This window comes from Balaenoptera acutorostrata, chromosome 7 (assembly GCF_949987535.1).
Source record: "Balaenoptera acutorostrata chromosome 7, mBalAcu1.1, whole genome shotgun sequence".
Classification (NCBI taxonomy): domain Eukaryota; kingdom Metazoa; phylum Chordata; class Mammalia; order Artiodactyla; family Balaenopteridae; genus Balaenoptera; species Balaenoptera acutorostrata.
Genome location: NC_080070.1, coordinates 22,171,482 through 22,190,800, shown reverse-complemented (window position 1 = coordinate 22,190,800; position 19,319 = coordinate 22,171,482). Strand labels below are relative to the sequence as shown.

At 35.1% G+C, this 19,319-nt stretch overlaps 1 protein-coding gene and 1 pseudogene across 4 annotated transcripts in view; one reads left to right on the top strand and one right to left on the bottom strand.

Annotated features, from left to right (window-relative positions):
- MKLN1 (muskelin 1) overlaps positions 1 to 19,319 on the top strand; it is a 379,019-nt gene that overhangs the window by 294,252 nt on the left and 65,448 nt on the right. For all 4 annotated transcript variants that reach the window (XM_007177144.3, XM_007177145.3, XM_007177143.3 and 1 more), the window contains 2 exons: positions 7,293 to 7,405; positions 16,837 to 17,049. In XM_007177144.3, the coding sequence (XP_007177206.1) occupies positions 7,293 to 7,405; positions 16,837 to 17,049 (326 nt within the window). The remainder of the gene's footprint in view (positions 1 to 7,292; positions 7,406 to 16,836; positions 17,050 to 19,319) is intronic.
- On the bottom strand, positions 14,637 to 15,198 carry LOC103013629 (transcription factor BTF3-like; annotated as a pseudogene).

The window sequence follows — 19,319 nt, the reverse complement described above, 5'->3', positions numbered from 1 at the left end:
GATTGTGAGAGCTAAGTCCTGAGACCTCAGCAAATTTTAAATACATAAATACTAATAAAGCATATCACTTCACTTATAAAATACCATAAAGTGAAATTGAAAAACATAGTTGATTCCTTTACATCCTTATTAAAAGCTATTGCAGAGGGCTTCCCTGGTGGCGCAGTGGTTGAGAATCTGCCTGCCAATGCAGGGGACACGGGTTCGAGGCCTGGTCTGGGAAGATCCCACATGCCATGGAGCAACTGGGCCCGTGAGCCACAATTACTGAGCCTGCACGTCTGGAGCCTGTGCTCCGCAACAAGAGAGGCCGCGATGGTGAGAGGCCCGCGCACCGTGATGAAGAGTGGTCCCCACTTGCCGCAACTAGAGAAAGCCCTCGCACAGAAACGAAGACTCAACACAGTCATAAATAAATAAATAAATAAATAAAAAAGACCGTGAATTTCAAAAAAAAAAAAAAAGCTATTGCAGATATAAAGAGTGAGGAACAATAGCTGACCTAATAATTGCTAACATTTTTTTTTTTTTTTTTTTTTTTGCTAACATTTATTGGGTGCTTCCAATGTGCCAGGTATTTCACTAGACTAAAACTTCATAGAGCTCGTTTCAGCTTCTTTAAAGTGACTTGTATTTCAAAGCAATTACTGCTTCCCAGTGTTTCATTTATCTTGTTTTCTTAAATATTAAAAAATTAATAGTCCCTGAATTTTCTTTTCCTTTTTCAGTCTGTAGATATTTTTTTCATTTTGCTACAGCTCTAAGGATAGACTCACCATTTTAAAAAGTACATGGTGGCATAAATTTTACTCTGATTTTTCAAAGCTTTCTTCTATCCTAAGTGAATTCTATTATTCTTACCAGAGAAGAATGTAGTATTGTATTGAATGTAGTAGAGAAGGAATGTAGTATTTTGTCCTACTTGGGAGTATATGTCAATTTTATTGATCATAATTCCTATACCTGGCATTTCTCTACTTAGGTTATTCAACTCTGAATTGGGTTTCAACTCTGGGTAAAATAAGGCAAATAGAAAGAGAAAAAGGCATGTCTGTTTTGCTTCAGTGTGGAAGTCTGTCCAGATGAAAACTTAAAATATCCATGGTACCAGGCAATTCTTTGTTCAACTCTCATTGAATTTTAAGAACCTACGGTACCAGCCTTTTTCCCTCTTTCAAGCAGAATAGGTAGTAAGATTTAGGCAAAATCCCAGTATTTGGTATCTATAAAAGAAGTTGCTTGTCACTTGAAAGAACCGTTCTGTGGAAATCTGAACCTCTCTGACTGTACCAATTATATGTAAAGTGCTTTCATATTTTTTTTTTAATGCCACATAATGGTTTTCCTTGATATTCTTTAAAGAAGCTATTGAAGAAAGTAGGTAAACATGGGTTTTGGTTTTTAAATACAAATATATTCATATGACTGTATTTCTGTAGCTACGTATGACACGAATCTTTTTCTTTCATACAGTTATCAGAAAGGAATTCTAAAATATAGCCCTAATACAAAGTATATTGTCATAGGCAGAAAATACAACCTTTTAGCAGGGAAATTACAACCATATGTTGAATTCACCCAAAAGATCAGTCTCTAGTTTTGTAATCATAGCCTTATGTAAGAAATATAGCTCTCGGGACTTCCCTGGTGGCACAGTGGTTAAGAATACGCCTGCCAATGCAGGGGACACAGGTTCGAGCCCTGGTCCAGGAAGATCGCACATGCCATGGAGCAACTAAGCCTGTGTGCTACAACTACTGAGCCTGCGCTCTAGAGCCCATGAGCCACAGCTACTGAGCCTGCGTGCCGCACGCCTAGAGCCCGTGCTCCACAACAAGAGAAGCCACGGCGATGAGAAACACGTGCGCCACAAGGAAGAGTAGCCCCCACTCAGGGCAACTAGAGAAAGCCCACGCGCAGCAACAAAGACCCAATGCAGCCAAAAATAAATAAATAAAATAAATAAATTAAAAAAAAAAAAGGCTACACAAAAATTCACCAATTAAAAAAAAAAAGAAAGAAATATAGCTCTTTTTAAAAAGAGAGACAGATGAATCCAGTTGATAATCTGCTGGGTCTTGAGAGTTCAAGGGAATGGCTAAGGAAGGTAAGGTTAAAGAGCATATAAAATATCTTTCCCCTTCTAATTTATTCTTCCCTTCAAAAATTCTAATGTCAATCTAATGTCCTATTAACTACACTTTCAGAAGGATTAAACTCTTAAACTAAATGTCCTGACAGGGTTCATTTTTATTTTGAATATAAATTTGTGTTTCTTAAAAGTTTTTTTTTAATTTCATTTGTTTTTCTCTTCGTGTCTACATTAAACTAGGAATTAAGCTAACCTCTGTTACAAGCCTAGTAACCCTCCACCTACCTCTTCTTTTTTTTTTTTTTTTAAACATCTTTATTGAAGTATAATTGCCTTACAATGGTGTGTTAGCTTCTGCTTTATAACAAAGTGAATCAGTTATACATATACAATATGTTCCCATATCTCTTCCCTCTTGCATCTCCCTCCCTCCCACCCTCCCCATCCCACCCCTCTAGGTGGTCACAAAGCACCAAGCTGATCTCCCTGTGCTATGCGGCCGCTTCCCACTAGCTATCTATTTTACGTTTGGTAGTGTATATATGTCCATGCCACTCTCTCACCCTGTCACATCTCACCCCACCCCCTCCCCATATCCTCAAGTCCATTCTCTAGTAGGTCTGTGTTTTTATTCCCGTCTTGCCACTAGGTTCTTCATGGCCTTTTTTTTTTTTTTTCCCCTTAGATTCCGTATATATGTGTTAGCATACTGTATTTGTTTTTCTCTTTCTGACTTACTTCACTCTGTATGACAGACTCTAACTCCACCCACCTCATTACAAATACCTCCATTTCATTTCTTTTTATGGCTGAGTAATATTCCATTGTATATATGTGCCACATCTTCTTTATCCATTCATCTGTCGATGGACATTTAGGTTGCTTCCATGTCCTGGCTATTGTAAATAGAGCTGCAATGAGCATTTTGGTACATGACTCTTTTTGAACTATGGTTTTCTCAGGGTATATGCCCAGGAGTGGGATTGCTGGGTCGTATGGTAGTTCTATTTGTAGTTTTCTAAGGAACCTCCATACTGTTCTCCATAGTGGCTGTATCAATTTACATTCCCACCAGCAGTGCAAGAGGGTTCCCTTTTCTCCACACCCTCTCCAGCATTTATTGTTTGTAGATTTTTTGATGATGGCCATTCTGACCGGTGTGAGATGATATCTCATTGTAGTTTTGATTTGCATTTCTCTAATGATTAATGATGTTGAGCATTCTTTCATGTGTCTGTTGGCAATCTGTATATCTTCTTTGGAGAAATATCTATTTAGGTCTTCTGCCCATTTTTGAATTGGGTTGTTCGTTTTTTTGTTATTGAGCTGCATGAGCTGCTTGTAAATCTTGGAGATTAATCCTTTGTCAGTTGCTTCATTTGCAAATATTTTCTCCCATTCTGAGGGTTGTCTTTTGGTCTTGTTTATGGTTTCCTTTGCTGTGCAAAACTACCTCTTCTTTTTGACACTTGAATTTTATATAAGGTTGGGCCCATGCTATGTCAGTGCATAGTATATGCATTCTATACTGTTTCAAAGTGGAAAGATGGATTTAATTACGAAAAGAGTGTGCCATCTTGTGGAGGATTATGCAATCAGCATAGTCTGATTTACCCCGAAGAATCAGAGGAGGAGGATAGATATTGCAGTTGGGCTCATAAAATAAAAAGCCTGCTTCTTTGTGCAAAATGGTGTGAAGATACTGATGTGTTAACATTTCTACCTTTTTCTTAGTGTATTTAAGATCTATAGATTAGTACTATTGGTAGTAAGTAGTTGTAGGGGTTATTTAGTACTGATACGAAAAAAGACCTGTAAAAAAGACTGGTTGCATTTTAGCTTTTGTGGCCTGAGTAATAACTGATTGATTGATTGGTGATTGATTCATTTAGTCTCTGAGAATGAAATTGGTTTGGTATCTTGAACATAGGCTATTATTGGTCACTTTATTTCCGATCTTTCTGTTTCCCTGGCTCCTCCTTTTCAGTAAGTCCTATATGCTGCAAGTTCAGATCTGACCATGTCACATCTCTGCTTAAAATCTTCCGTTGCTATTTAATACTATACTGTCTGTGGAGTCAAGTTCAAAACCTTTATATTGTCATTTAACCCATTTCATGATGTGGCCACTACCTGTCTTTTTAACTTATCTCCACTCCACTACTTTTTTTTGTTCTTTTAAAATGAACAGTGTGTTTATTCATCACACAGTTTTCACCACTGTGCATGCATTATTTAATTCTCATGGTAGCTTTAGGAGATAGGTACTCTGTGCCATTTTAGAGCTGAGGAAACCAGTGGTTAAGGAATTTGGTGTTGGTCACACAGCTGTGGTGATAGAGCTGCAGTTCCACCCAAGATCTGCCTGACTTTAGATTCTGTGTCTTTTAAAACACTTTTTGTGTGTTTTTCTGTCTCTGTACCCTTGTTTTACTTTTTACTCTGCTTGACAAGTCCTCTTCTCTTTCCTTCATTCTACCAACAAAGACACTTTCTGATGCATAGGTCAGATACCACTGTCACCATGAAATCTTCCTGAGTCCCCTCAATCTGGTATATTCCCTTCCCTTTTTTGAACCCCCGTGGTGCTTTTTTACCTTTCTTATGGCACTTAGTGTACATTGCATTATGGTGATTAATGTACTTGTTTTATATTCTTCACTAAATTGTAAGCTCCTTGAGGGTAGGGATGATGTCTTCTTTATTTTTATTCTCTAAAGTGCCTTGCCAATTCAGATTAGTACTCAAAAAATGTTGAGTGAACATTTCAGTGAGTCTGGGAGAAATAGCCTCTGTAGCCTGTGCTCCTTTAAGAAAAAATACAGAGAAAGGGCTGCTGCATGAGAAGGATTGTACTGCCCTAGGGATGTACATGAATTGTTATATAACCTATAAGCATGAGAGTGGACATACAGTAAACCAGGCTTACTGCCATGTTGCAAATAATAGCATTTTCTTTTTTCTACTTTCTTCTCACTACAGTTTTGTCTGATTATTTCTATAATCTTTAAAAGTTTTTGGTATCCTTTATGCATTAAATAATATTTTTGCTGGTGTTTGTTTCTAGATAATATTTCATTCCTGAATGATTTAACTTAAATGATTAGATGATTTAATTAAAATTTTGTTATACATTTCATTCAGGTATGTCAAAAGGTCCTGTTACCATCTGATTCATTCAGTTTTACTATTAAACTTTAACTGGGACCACAAAGCATTCACGAACAAGAATGACATCTTGGATTAATTCCATTGGGATGCTTGCTCTGTGCCAGATTTTATTTTGCTCAGCTATCAATGAGGCTGTTGTGGAAATGTGGGTTTTCTTTGCTGTGAGAATTTATGCGTACAAAGAGACCTGCTTTTCAGAAAGAACATTGAGAACCCAGATCCCAAGAGGAAGGGTTATTAAAGTTAGTGAACCAGGGTAACCTTATCCAAAGGGTGCCCAGAAACACTGTAAAACAAAAGGTCAATTGCTATTGCTATTTCAGTTATATACCCCCTCCCTCTCCAGGCTTCAGAATTTAATGGGGTTAATTGCATTTATAGTGAGGCCTTGGCAAATAATTTTTAAGTCAGATGAAAATTCTTTAATTTTTTTCCGTAGAATTCTCAGTATCTGGGTATTACTGTGTGCCATTTGGGAAACAGAATGTTACTTAACTAATGATAATGGATTGTTTTATACTTCTGAGAGATGGCAGTTTTTTAATAGTTTCCATTATTTCACATTTGTACAGAGCCAAAAGTGTTCAAGGTACTGGGTTAGACATGGAAACATACAATGACACTGTTTTCATTGCGTCAGTGGTACTTAGTAGCTACAAAGTATTTTGTGTATATGTGCATGTTTTAAAGGTAGAAATGCTGTTCATGCTTGACAGCCTTCAGAATGTTTTCATGTAACTTATATCTGAAGAACTTTACCACCACACTGAGAGTTTGTAAATGAAAAAATCAGGACCCAGGCAAGTTAAGTGACCTATACCTGATTACCCATTTAGCACTAGAACTGTTCCAGTGGTCTGTTCTTATCCGGAAGCATTGTTTTAATTTCCCCTAGGTTCTTTCACTTAGAAAATACACTTAGAGTTTGAAATTATATGAAAATATGACAAAAATCTCTTATAAGACATCTCTATGAATGGCAAGAATTTTCTTAAGTAGTGTTACAATATTTCCAGGTGCATTTCAACCCTTCATGATGGGATGTAATTTAGATGACAGCCTCCGCATATATTGGCCTAGGGCATGTCAGAGTAGATGGCTTTATAGTTTTCCTGTAATGTATTATATTTAACTTAAAAAAATGGTAGGCATGTATAACCAGTAGACATAAGATATTTACAAAGGGAAGAAATATTTGAAGAAAGGAAAGGCACTATTATTTTATAAAGCAAGGTAAAAATTTTCACTGGTCACGGAGCAAGAAATGTTTTATCACGTGATAAAGTCCATAGGTATAATAGACATTTCAGAATTAGAAGAAACCAAATTCTCAAGATACCTGGAATGACTTAAAAGTTGATTTCTGAGGATTTAAATCTACCACAATATATTTGGAAAAATTTCCCCCAGTTTCCATGGGACTATCAAGGCTATGCATCACTTTATTCTTAAGATATCTAACTTTAACTCACAGCTAGTTTTAACCATTGTTTTTTATATTGTAATAGAAAACAGTTTTAATGTGAAGTTTTTTCAGAAGTAGCTAGATAGCTTTATGTTATATTTTGCACTGTATATTCCTCTGGGATTTCTTTTTTTTCTTTTCCCTTTTTTTAACTATCTGAAGCTGCTTTGTTAAGAAGCTGGTAAATGTAAATTTTTTGTGGCCTGACACAGAAACTCCTAAACTGGCTGCACATCAGGATTCCCCCTGGACACTTTAAAAGTACTGAATCTTTTTACCCACTGAAGACCTATGGAATCCGAATCTTAGGGGATGCCTCCTAGTTATCTTTATATTTATAAATCTCTCAAGATAGTGGTTCTGCAGCAGCCCTTCCGTATGCCTATATTTAGGAAATACTAGTATTTATTTTGGAATGTTAACCAGTTTAAAAATCTCATTTTTAAGTTTACTTAGATGTACCTTCTTAAATGATCTTAGAAACAATGGCTTGATCTGTGTGCCTGTACTTAAATTTTGTTCTTAAGTTTATTTTTTTTGCACGTATTTTTCTAATTTTCACAGAGACTGTTTATTTGTTTGGTGGCTGGGATGGAACACAAGATCTTGCTGACTTCTGGGCGTACAGTGTGAAAGAGAACCAATGGACATGTATCTCTAGAGACACTGAGAAAGAGGCAAGTTCTCAGACTTTTCATCCATCTGTATTACGATAGGGGTGTGGTCGTACACTTCTTTTTCTGAATGATTTGTATTCTTTGTAAATGTCTATCAGCAGTGGTAGCAGAATAATTTGTGGTGACAAGTTTGGTTTAAGTATTCTTGCATTCCAGCTTCTATACCTGGTTCTTCAACTATTGGTACATGAACAAATCTATTTTATAGAGATAAATAGAAATGGGTATCTAATATAATTTAGTTTTTAACCACTTTAGTTAAAATGTAACTGTGTAACTATTTTTTTTTCTCATGTTCTTGTCACCTCTACTCTTATTTATCTTATTTTTATTTCCTCTGGAAAAATGTGCTTTTGATTCTTCACTATCTTACTATTTTGGCCCCTCACTATTTGACTATCTTATCAGTTTTCACAAATGATGTATATTTTATTTTTAACTAAAATTGTATTTATGTATTCATATGTGAGTCTGTCTGTTGAGACATATATACATAAAGCTTTTCCATAGTGAATAGGATGTCTTGGATTTACGGCGTTCTTTTATTTAATTTTTTGAATTAAATAAGTGCATAATTAATTATACCCTGATATAAAGCACATATTCATATATTTTTTTTTAATCATTATAGAATTTTTTATTGTACTTTTTTCCCTCTAAGCAATTTCAGATTACAAGGTGAAAAATAAACTAAAACAAAACAGTAATAGCAGCAATGAAAAGGGGAGAAATAAACCTAATTCAAAACCACTGATTTTAATCTAGGAAGGCCATTTTTTAAAAATCTGGTGCTATGTCTTTAATCTTAGGAAATTAGATCCTTGTTTACTTGGTGTGTTCCTTTGTTAATCATTTGGGTAGTTTTTATCTTTTTGAAGAGATCTTAAAATTCTGATTTCTATTTATTATCCCTGTGAAAATGGCCTTTGCATTTTCAATATTAAAGTACCATTTTCTGAAATGATTGTTTTTATCCTCAACAAAAATAAAGACAGATCTTAAAAGAATACATATCTGATTTCTCTTAAACTATTTTAAATCTGAGTTAATTGTATTTGTAAGTTTTCTTGCAAGAAGCCTACAATTCATCCTGAAATCCTCCCTCTTCTTCATTGAGGGTATGTAATTAGGGCCTAAAGTTCCACCGGTTCTAGCACTCAATATTGCGTTTCAGATGTTTCTTCCTCTCTATTCCTTTTGGCACTAATTCCAACTTTGTGGTTTCTTTCTTAAACTTTTTTGCTTCCATTGTTGATCTCCAGATCTATTGTCCATTCATTACCACAGTCTTTAAAAAAAAAAAATTTGGCCATGTGATGCCTCTGCTTAAACCCTATGGTTAGCTTCAGTCCCTGTTTCTGTTATCTACTGCATTCCATATATTACATTACAAGCACCCACAAAACTTTAGTGGCATATAGTAATAAGCATTAATTTTGTTCACAAATCTGTAGATTGGTGCGCTCACTCATGTGCTGGGAGTCAGCTGACTGTCAGCTAGTCTAGATTAGCTTCTGAGACTACTTGGCTCTGTTCTACATAGCCACTCACCTTCCTCTTGGCTAGCATGAGTCTTGTTCTCATGTAGGGGCAGGGCTGCAAGGAGGATGAAGTAGACATGAGCGCTCAATTAGATTTGTTATTGTCCCATTTTCCCAAAAGAAGTCATGGGACCAAATCCACAGTTATTGGGTGATGGGCAGCACTGTCCAAGGGCATAGATACAGGGAAGTGTGAGTAATAACAGCAACAACAATGATAAAGAAGTTTATCTACCTTAGTTCCTTTTGCTTAGAGTAAGAACTTCAAATTTCTCATCATAATTTGGTCCCCATCTACTTTTCTAGCCTCATTTTTTGACTTTATGTGCTAGCCATACTTATAGTTGCTAGAATTATTCAGCGTTCTCACCTGTGTTCTTTGTAATAGTGTTTTCCCAGTTTGGAATTAACAGAGGCTGCTCCTCCCATGCACCCAGCTTTTATGTAGTGTATGCCTACTTACTCTTTAAAACACAGTTCAGACTTCAGTTCCTCTGTGAAGCCTTTCTTGACTTCCCTAACCAGAATTAGAAGCTTCCTTTGGTGTGAACACTTAACCCCTTACATTCCTTGAATGGGTTACTGTAATCATTGGTTTACATTTCTGTTTCCCTGTGGAGACTCTGAATTCCTTAAGGCGTGGATCATATGCTTACTCTTTAGTGAGTAAATAGTTCAGATAAGTTAAATAAAAAATTAATGCTGGAGAAAAGCAAAGGAATGACAAATACAAAATTCAGGAGAGTGGCTGTTTTGGCAGGAAAGGGCGATGGATTACAGCAGTCCTCAAAAGTAATGTTAATGTAATATTCTAAGTTATATTTAGAATGCAATTAATTATTTAAAACTAGTACTGGGAAAATACAGAAATTATTTTTTTTTTTTTTAATTTTTTTTTTTTAATTGTATAGCTACTTTATTTATTTATTTATTTATTTTTGGCTGTGTTGGGTCTTCGGTTCGTGCGAGGGCTTTCTCTAGTTGCGGCAAGTGGGGGCCACTCTTCATCGCGGTGCGGGGACCGCTCTTCATCGCGGTGCGCGGGCCTTTCACTATCGCGGCCCCTCCCGTTGCGGGGCACAGGCTCCAGACGCGCAGGCTCAGTAGTTGTGGCTCACGGGCCCAGCTGCTCCGTGGCATGTGGGATCTTCCCAGACCAGGGCTCGAACCCGTGTCCCCTGCATTAGCAGGCAGATTCTCAACCACTGCGCCACCAGGGAAGCCCCCAGAAATTATTTTGATGAGAACACTTTTTTTCTGTTATTTTGAAGTCCATAGAGATAAGTAAAGTGGTGATCCAGTACTGGAATTCAGATTTATTATAATTTATTACTACTTTCTTCATTTAAACACCTAAAAACCTTTTGTTGATCCAGCAGTGAAGTGAATGAGGATATATGGCTCCAGCAAAATGCTCATTCCTTCCAAAATTGAACAGAGTTTCATTTTGTTTTTTACACCAGTAAGTACAAGTTTTATTGTTTGATGATACCCCAGTGCATATGTTTTAAAAGTATGATATGCAATTAAAAAGCAAAATTACTATGTATAAAATAATTAAGCAACAAGGATATATTGTACAGCACAGGGAAATACAACCGTTATTTGATACTCACTTTAAATGGAGTATAATCTATAAAAATATCGAATCACACAGAAAAACCAAAATTAATTTAATTCACTTTAATTTACTTAGACTAAATAATGTATCTAATAGCTCATGTAGTAGATTGAAAGATAATAGAATGGCTCACTTTTTAGAATAATTATTTTAAATGTTCATGTAGATATGCATGTAAGTTTTTATCAGTTCAAAACAAATTGTATTTTTAGATTTGCATCTTTATAAATCTCTTTAATATCTAGCTTAGTGGAAGACAGCTAGATTCTCATATGTGCTTTTGCATTTAATCTTTTGCAACGTGTTGTTTTATGTGAGATATATGAAGAAGATTGGACCTCACATTGATACATTCTTGGAAAGGAAACTATTATTTTAATAGTAGCCTTTTTATATAATAGCACATGTTCTTTTTTGATCTTATACCCCAAATTGACAAGTTGTTGTTTGCTTCTTAAAAATAATTGCACAATAGTCTCTGAAACCATATCAGCTAATGTTTTGTAATTCTGTTACATTAAAATCCACTGATCTGTGTTGCTCTTTGAATGGATCTTTTACCCATGCTTGCTTTTTTGCTCAGTGTGTTGGTCACCTGAAAAATACTGGTTCCCTGAGTTATGCAGGTCTTCAAATGTTGACATATTATTATACAGTATCCCCCAAACCACATTTGATCACTCTTATTAGAAAAATCTTTTAAGTGTTGGGAAGGTGTCAAGATCACAGTGTCAGGTAAAAGTTTTCTAAAATTCTAAATTTGCTTAAAAATGTGCATTTTATTATTGGCAACAAATTTTATCAGTTGTTTTTCTTCAAAAATAACATACTTACTTCATTTATTTTTCAGAAAATGTCTGAATAACCATACTTGGATTGTTAGTTTTCTTTTGAGTAAATTATCATGTTTCCTGGAAAAGGCAGCTACGTCAGCTTGCAACTCAAACAACTGCATAGATGCTTTTCCTTGAGACAACCATCATATATCAAGTAGCACTGTTTTATAGTTTTCTGAATCTCTTTAATTGTGACTTAATAGAAGGCAGCCAGATTCATACCTGCTTCTGCATTCAGTTGCTATATCAAAAGTCATGTAGCCTCTGGAAAATATCACATACACTTATAAGAGAGTAAGAATGCAAAGACACATTTTTTTATTTAGTATTGTTATGAATATAACTTTGACTTTGTAGAATCCCTGAAGACCCCAGACTGCACTGAGAACTGCTGCTTTAATCCACATTCCCTTTTCACATATAAACAGTTACCCAAATAATGCCTTAGTAATGTCCTTTATAGGTATCTTACTGTTACCCCAAACCTCTGTCCCTGACCCAGGACTCAATTCATGGTCATGCAGTACATTTCAGTGTCATGTTTCTTTAGTGTCCTTTAGTCTGGAACAGTTCCTTGATTTCTCTTTGTCTTTCTTGACCTTGGCATTTTTGAAGAATACAGGGCAATTGTTTTGTAGACTATCCTTCAATGTGGTCTGTCTGGTGTTTCCCCAGCATTGGATATAGGTTAAGCATTTTTAGCAGGAATGCCATGTGGAGGACATCGGGTCCTCCTAAGTATGTCCTTTCAGGAGACAGGCACATCATGTCAGTTTGTCTGATGTTAGCTTTGATCACTTGCTTAAGAAGGATGCTCACCAGATTTCCCACTCCATAATTAATAAGTAATTTGTGGGGAGACATTTTGAGACTATGAAAATATTCTGTTACTCATCAAACTTTTGCCCTTTTAGCATCCATTGATGCAACTGTTAAAGCTTTTCCCAAAGTGGTTGTACTATTTTATATTCCTTCCAGAAATGTATGAGAGTTCTGGTCGCTCCCTGTCTTCTTTCCCTGTTGAACTGCTTTGGCACCTTTCTCAAAAATCAATTGAGCATATAAGTATATGTCTCTCTTTGGACACTCTAATCTGCTCCATGATCTTTTGGTCTATTCATATTCCAGTATGACACTCCTTCAGGTCAAGTAATGTAAGACATTTTTGTTCTTCTTTTTAAAAATTATTTTGACTCTTCTAGGTCCTTTACATCTTCATATAAATTTTAGAATCGTATTGTCAATTTCTAAAACTATTGGACTTATGATTGGAAATGTGTTCAGTCTATAAATCAATTTGGAGATAATTGATGTCTTAATGATACTGAGCCTTCTAATCCATGAACAGGGTTAAATTTCCATTTATTTCAGTCTTATTCATTACCTCCCAGCACTCGGAGTTTGCAGATTAGAGGTCTTTTTTATTTTTATTAAATGGATCCCAGTGTATTTTATTTTTCCATGCTATTGTAAATGAAACTGAAACATTTTTAATTTTCAACTTGTTTGTATCGTGTCACTTTTCTAAGTCCACTTATTATTTCTAACGGTTTCTCTTCTGTTCTATGTTGATTTCTTAGGATGTTTTAAACAAATAGTCCTGTCATCTGTGAATAGAGACAATTTTAACTTCTTTCTTTCCACTCTCTTTTCCTGTCATAACTTTTAATTTTATTTTTTAATGCCTTATTGCACTTCCAGTACAGTATTAAATAGAAGAGATGAGAACAGACATCCTTATTTTGTTTCACGTCTTAGCAGGAAAGCATTCTGTATTTCACCATTAAAGGGAAAATTAGATTTTAGGATTTTCATACATTCTTTATCAGATTGAGGAAGTTCATTTCTATTCCTAGTTTGCTGTGAGTTCTTCCTCATGAATATTTGAGTTTATCAAGTGCTTGTTCTACAATATATATATATTGATAAGATCATGTATTTTTTCCCTTTATTCTTTTACCTTTTTTTTTGGCCACGCCACGTGGCTTGCAGGATCTTAGTTCCCTGACCAGGGATTGAACCCAGGCCCCGGCAGTGAAAGCGCAGGGTCCTAACTACTGGACCACCAGGGAATTCCCCCTTTACTCTTTTAATGTGGCAAATTACCTTGATTGATTTTCAAATGTAAAATTGACTTTGCATTTGTGAAATAAAACCCTTTTAGTTATGAAATATTATTTTTATATATTGCTGTATTCTATTTGATATTTTGTTAAAGATTAGTTTTATGTCTGTATTCATGAGGTATACTAGCTACCTGTATGTTACTTCTGCTCTTCCTCCTTTGTAATATTGTTATTTGGTTTCAATGTTATGTTGTCCTCATAAAATATGTAAGTTAGGAATGAATAGAATACAGGTTTGAAAAAGGAGGTCTTTTTCTTCCTCTGTTTTCTGAAAAATTTTTTGTAAAATTGATACTATTTTTTCCTTAAGTATTTGATAAAATTTACGAGTGTAGGTATCTGTGGCTGGCCGTCTTTTTGTGGAAAGATTTAAAATTATGAATCCAAGTTTTCAGATTTTCTCTTTCATCTTATGTCAATTTTAGTAAGTTATATTTTTTCCAAGGAATATGTCCATTTTATCTATATGGTCAAATTTTACTGTGTTTTTCATGATAGTTCCTTATTTTCTTTTTAATTTCTAGTGACCCTATGTTGATAGTACTGCTTTCACTTCTGATACTGGCAATTTGTATTTTCTCCCTTTTAAAAAAAATTAGTCTTGCTAGTAGTTTATAATTCTATAAATGTTTCAAAAAAACAACTTTATTAATTTTCTCTATTTTTTTGTCTGTTCTGTAGTCTCTTGGTTTCTAGTCTTATCTTTATTCCCTTTTTTCTCCTTAGTTAGGAAGTAATTTGTTCATCATTTTAATAGCACTTGTGCTTATTAAGCTGAAGCAAGAAATTCTGTTATTCTCCTATTAAAACTTCAGATTTCACACTGTAGGAAGTATGGCATAGATACATTATATCTTACCTGATATTTGTTTTTCAGGTTATTTAATTACAGAGGAAACTCTTTCTTTTTTCTTTTTTTTTTTTTTTTTTACTAGGCAAAGAACTTTATTAACCTTTGTTTTAAACTTTATTCCCAGGCTTCTTCAGCTTAATTAGCTGCAAAGAATGAATTGTATATAAGCAAAAACCGAAAAGAGCCGCAGTGTCCAGGGGCTTGGGCTTAAAAATATTAGAGATCTAGATTTTATCAGATCCATAAACAAAATTTTAAAAAACAGTCATATAAAATAGCAGCTCCCAGTAACTTCTTCAAGATTTATCTTCTTCAGAAGTTAACTCAATTCAGTTTGCTTCATTCTTGGAAGCCTCATCAAAATTCTCCACAAGATCTGGAACTTCATCATCGTCATCCTCTCCAGTGGCAAGTGGTGCTTTTCCATCCACAGGTTATTTGGGCAGAGCTTCAGCCAGTCTCCTTAAACTGGTCGGACTGTCTGCACCAAGGTGGTTTAAGGTGCTGGGTAGCATTTCTGTCAGCTGCTTTGTCTCAGCATGGCCTGTAATGGTGAAAATGTTTGCTGCCAGAGATGCCTGAACTTTAGGTTTGTTAAAGTGGATCACTGTCCCTTGGTTTGTGAACATATTCACTTCTTCAATACCAGAGATATTGTTTACCCCTAACATCTTTAAGGAGAACTGAAGTTTTTTGTCGTCTGCTGTGGCTGTTCTATGAACCACCTTCTTTCTGCGAGCAGTTCCTTTCCCCCCAGTGTGCACTTGTGCCTGCAGTTTGGCGAGGTTTCTCCTGGTTCATGATAGTTTCTTTCATCTTGTTGCAGTGGAAATGGGGCCGTGTAGGGGGCTAGGGTTGGCACTTAGGGGTTCTCGGGCAGACCAGCTGAGGTTAGGAGCACACACACAGGGACACAAGATGGGAGCTAGAGCGGAAATTCTTTCTTAAGTAACATTTCTACCTTATCTGCTGAAGATTTTCCTTGACAAAAATCTCTAAAAATAATTTTTAAAATAGTAATTAGTGTGAACACTAAATTGCAGATTCAAATCAACTTAATATCTGGATTAATAACACTAATGTCAAACTGTTCTTCCTGTCTAATATTTTTATTCCTTCATTTAATCTAAATAATGCTGGATTACTCTTCCTATAATACTGCTTTTTTATTTTATATCCTTCTCTAGAAACCTATAATAGTTCTTTAATGCTTGCAAGATTACATTCAGTTCTCCTCTGTCAGTCATTCACAGGCTTTCTATTTCTACCTTATACTTCAACTCTGTTATTTCTGTGGCAGGAATTCTTTATCTCAGTCATAACCCCACACGTTGTATTTAGTGTATTTTTGCTTTTGTTTCTCTTATCTTCGGGAGAAAGCAATCTGGAAGAGTGGAAAGAACACGGTGTTTGGCTTGGTTACCCTGGGGCTTAGATTCTCTATCTTAGTTTTGTGACTATAGACAGATTACTTAGACTTTGTGAAATGGTGATATTATTTCCTTATGGAGTTGTTACAAGGATAAATGAAATATATACACACATACATAGTAATAATATAGACAGAATTTAGTAGATATTTAACAAATACCTCTTCCTTTCCTCTCTTTCAGCTAATCCAGTCCTACCCAATTGAAGTTCCTTTTTTTTTTTTTTTCATGAACTCCTTTTTTGGGCCTTATACTACAGTTTTTTGTTGTTTTTTTTTTTTTTACCTTTTATTCTGTCCTGTGATACAAGTGATCTCAACTAATTAATTTTTATTGATAATATATTGTTCTTCATTTTGTTCCCTAGTTGTTTAATGCAGCCGAGTCATTCTGTCAGGAGAGTCAATTTTATATAATGTAAAGGCTGGATGAAGAAGTTAAGACTTGGATTCTCATTCTGCTTCTGTCACTAGCTTACTAGCTTTCAGGATGATATCATTCCTCTTTGAGCTTATATCTCCTCATCTTTAAAAGGAGATCATTAAACTACACTTTTATTAAGGTTCCTACCAATTATGAAATTCTAAATATTCTTGGAGTGCCTGTTTTATGCTAGATTCTGATGAAGCGTACAAAAATATTTTGAAAAACCAAATGTGTCTTTAAGTAGATTGACATGTACAAAAGAGTTAAGGTCTATACACAAATGACTAAAATGTAATGGAGTATACAGTAAAAGCCATATAAGTGTTATAAACAGAGTGCCATAGAATAGAGAATAGTTCATCTCATCTTTCCTGGTAGAGTTTAAGCTTTTCTAAGGTAAGATTTGTGTCTCCTACTGCTTCTTTTATTTTCCGCTAGAGATTTAAGCCTAGTATTGGACATACATATTAGTTGGACTTGATATAAGATTCTGAGCAAACCTTTTCGTGAAAGGAAACAAAAAAGGGCATTTAATTTTGTCTTCTGTTATTTATTCTTTGAATTTTTTTCTTTTCATTCTTTTTTTTGCTCTCCACAGAATGGTCCTAGTGCTAGATCATGTCATAAAATGTGCATTGACATTCAACGGAGGCAAATCTACACACTGGGGCGTTATTTGGATTCCTCTGTGAGGAACAGCAAATCTCTGAAAAGTGATTTCTATCGTTATGACATTGACACAAACACATGGATGTTACTCAGTGAGGATACTGCTGCTGATGGAGGACCGAAACTGGTGTTTGATCATCAGGTTTGGTGCACAGATAACTGTATGGTGGAATTAATTAGTGCTCAGTGACTCTTGCTCTTAGAGTTTATTTCACATGTTATGCTGAGTTTTCTATTAGTGATTTCTACTACAAATACCTATGACAGATAATAAAAAGAATTACTGTTTCAGTAGGTATAAAGTTATTCTTTAAAAATTTTGGTGCAGAATAAAATACTAAGATCTCAAAACACAGTTGTTAATTTATAAAAAATTTATAGAGAGTAGATGGAGCAATACATATTAGGAAAAACAAATTTAGTTTTACGATATTCATAAATCATACCAATAACAACTTGTCCTTTTAAAACTTTTTATTCTACATTCCTGGAAAATTTTAAATTATTTTATAATGAGTTCAAGAATTTGAAATGTAGAGTTTTTCTTCCAATGTGAGTGAAATATATTTACTTTTGTATATAATCACAAACTTAGTATAAAACAGATGAGAATTTGGCATGTACTAGATGAAGTTTAAATTCAGCACCAATAGAAGTCATAGAATGATGTTGTAGACAAGAAGACTACATACAGCAATCTCTTAAACGATTTAAATATTAATATGTATGTAGCTGTCATCTCATCATCCCCATTATCATTGTTATCTGTCTTTGAAAACTTATTTTATATCAGTTCAGTACAGGTTAGTACTACCTCAAACAAAAGAGTAGCCACTTTGAATTCTGTAGGCAGTTTTGCTTGGCTTAACCCATGTCCAAAGGTTTTTGGAGTATGGGGAAGAAAAAGACTTACAAAAAATCTGTAACACTATTGATGAACAAAGCATTATGTATTACTTGAGAAATGGGGGGTAGTGCTAGAATGTATGACAGAATCTAGCTTATACCTAATATCTAGGCATTAAAACCCAAGTCTGTATTTATTGTTTCTTTACCAGTTTTTGTTAATTCTTTGCTTTAAACCTTTCCTCCTGCCATATTTATACTAACAAGTAGTTTTTATAGGAGAATGGTAAGGAAAAGAGGAGTGGCTTATATGCCTGTTGAGTATGTGGTGGGTGGAAAATCAAAAACATTAGTCTTCAGAGTACTCCCTAGATTGAATTTGGAACTTGTGCTGGCTGTACATAACCGAGCTCTGTAAAGCTTTGCACTTCTCTGCTGACATCCTCAGTGTTGTTCATGTGGAAAATAAGAACTCCAAAAAAAGTTAGACTTCTTCTGATCTTTTAAAAACAGAACATCAGCAGATAACGTTGTTAGGGAAACAATTTATTTTCTTGCCTCCAACTGGTTACAAATTTCTTTTCCAAAAGAGGCTTATGTTTTTATGGGTTGAAAAAAAGAATAACTTAGGGGTAGTCTGAGTATAGCACATATGCTGTCCTTGTGTGGGGCCTTTGTTTCTCTTGACTTTGGTAAAACAAAATGTTCCCTGAAGCCTAGGTTCTGTTAAATAATGCTTGGTTTTCAACTCATTAGGTGTTATTAACAGAACACTAGGGGTGAAGAAGCCAGGATTTCAGTGCTAATTCAGCCAACAGCTGCTTCTGTTACCTTGAACAATTAACACAATGTATAAGCCTCCATTTTCTGTTCTGTTTCATGCAAATAAAGTTATAAGTTGGAACCTACTCCAAAAATTACTTGGAGTTGTTTGTGACACTTTAAGATTTGACACTTAACATTCAAATTTGAGAGGAACATGAGAAAGTTAGAGGCCTAAAGATATGGTTAAAAGTTACTTTGCCATTTTGAATTTTAACATATTAAAAAAATTAAAATTCAAAGACATTTGTATTTCCTAAGGACATAGTGGCAGCTTAGTTCTGAAGCTTTCCATGTTGTTGCTTTGTGTGATCTTTCAGGAACAATGAGAACCAAACAAAAAGATTTTAACAAAACACAAGTCACATATTCAGCAAAACCAGAAGCCAAAGAAAACCCACAACTCCCAATTCCTTGTAAGTTTAGCCAAAAACAACTGGAATACCCAGAACCTGTATTGAAACTCACAGCAGTGTAATGGAGAGAACTGGGAATGTAGAGGAAGCTTAGCAGAGGTACATCATAATGAAAGTGTCATGAGCAGAGCAGAAATTGAACCCAGTGCAGCCACTGGGGGAGTCAGTTAAATAACATGTGGAAGGTGCCTAGCAAGGCCCATAAGTGGTAGATATCAGAAAGCACCATCTTCCAAAAGTAAAGGAAACACTATGACAAGTGGGGACAGTAGCTCTTTTTGCATGTCCATTGAAGGAGCTGGGGGAGCTCAAGGCTCGAGATAGAAGC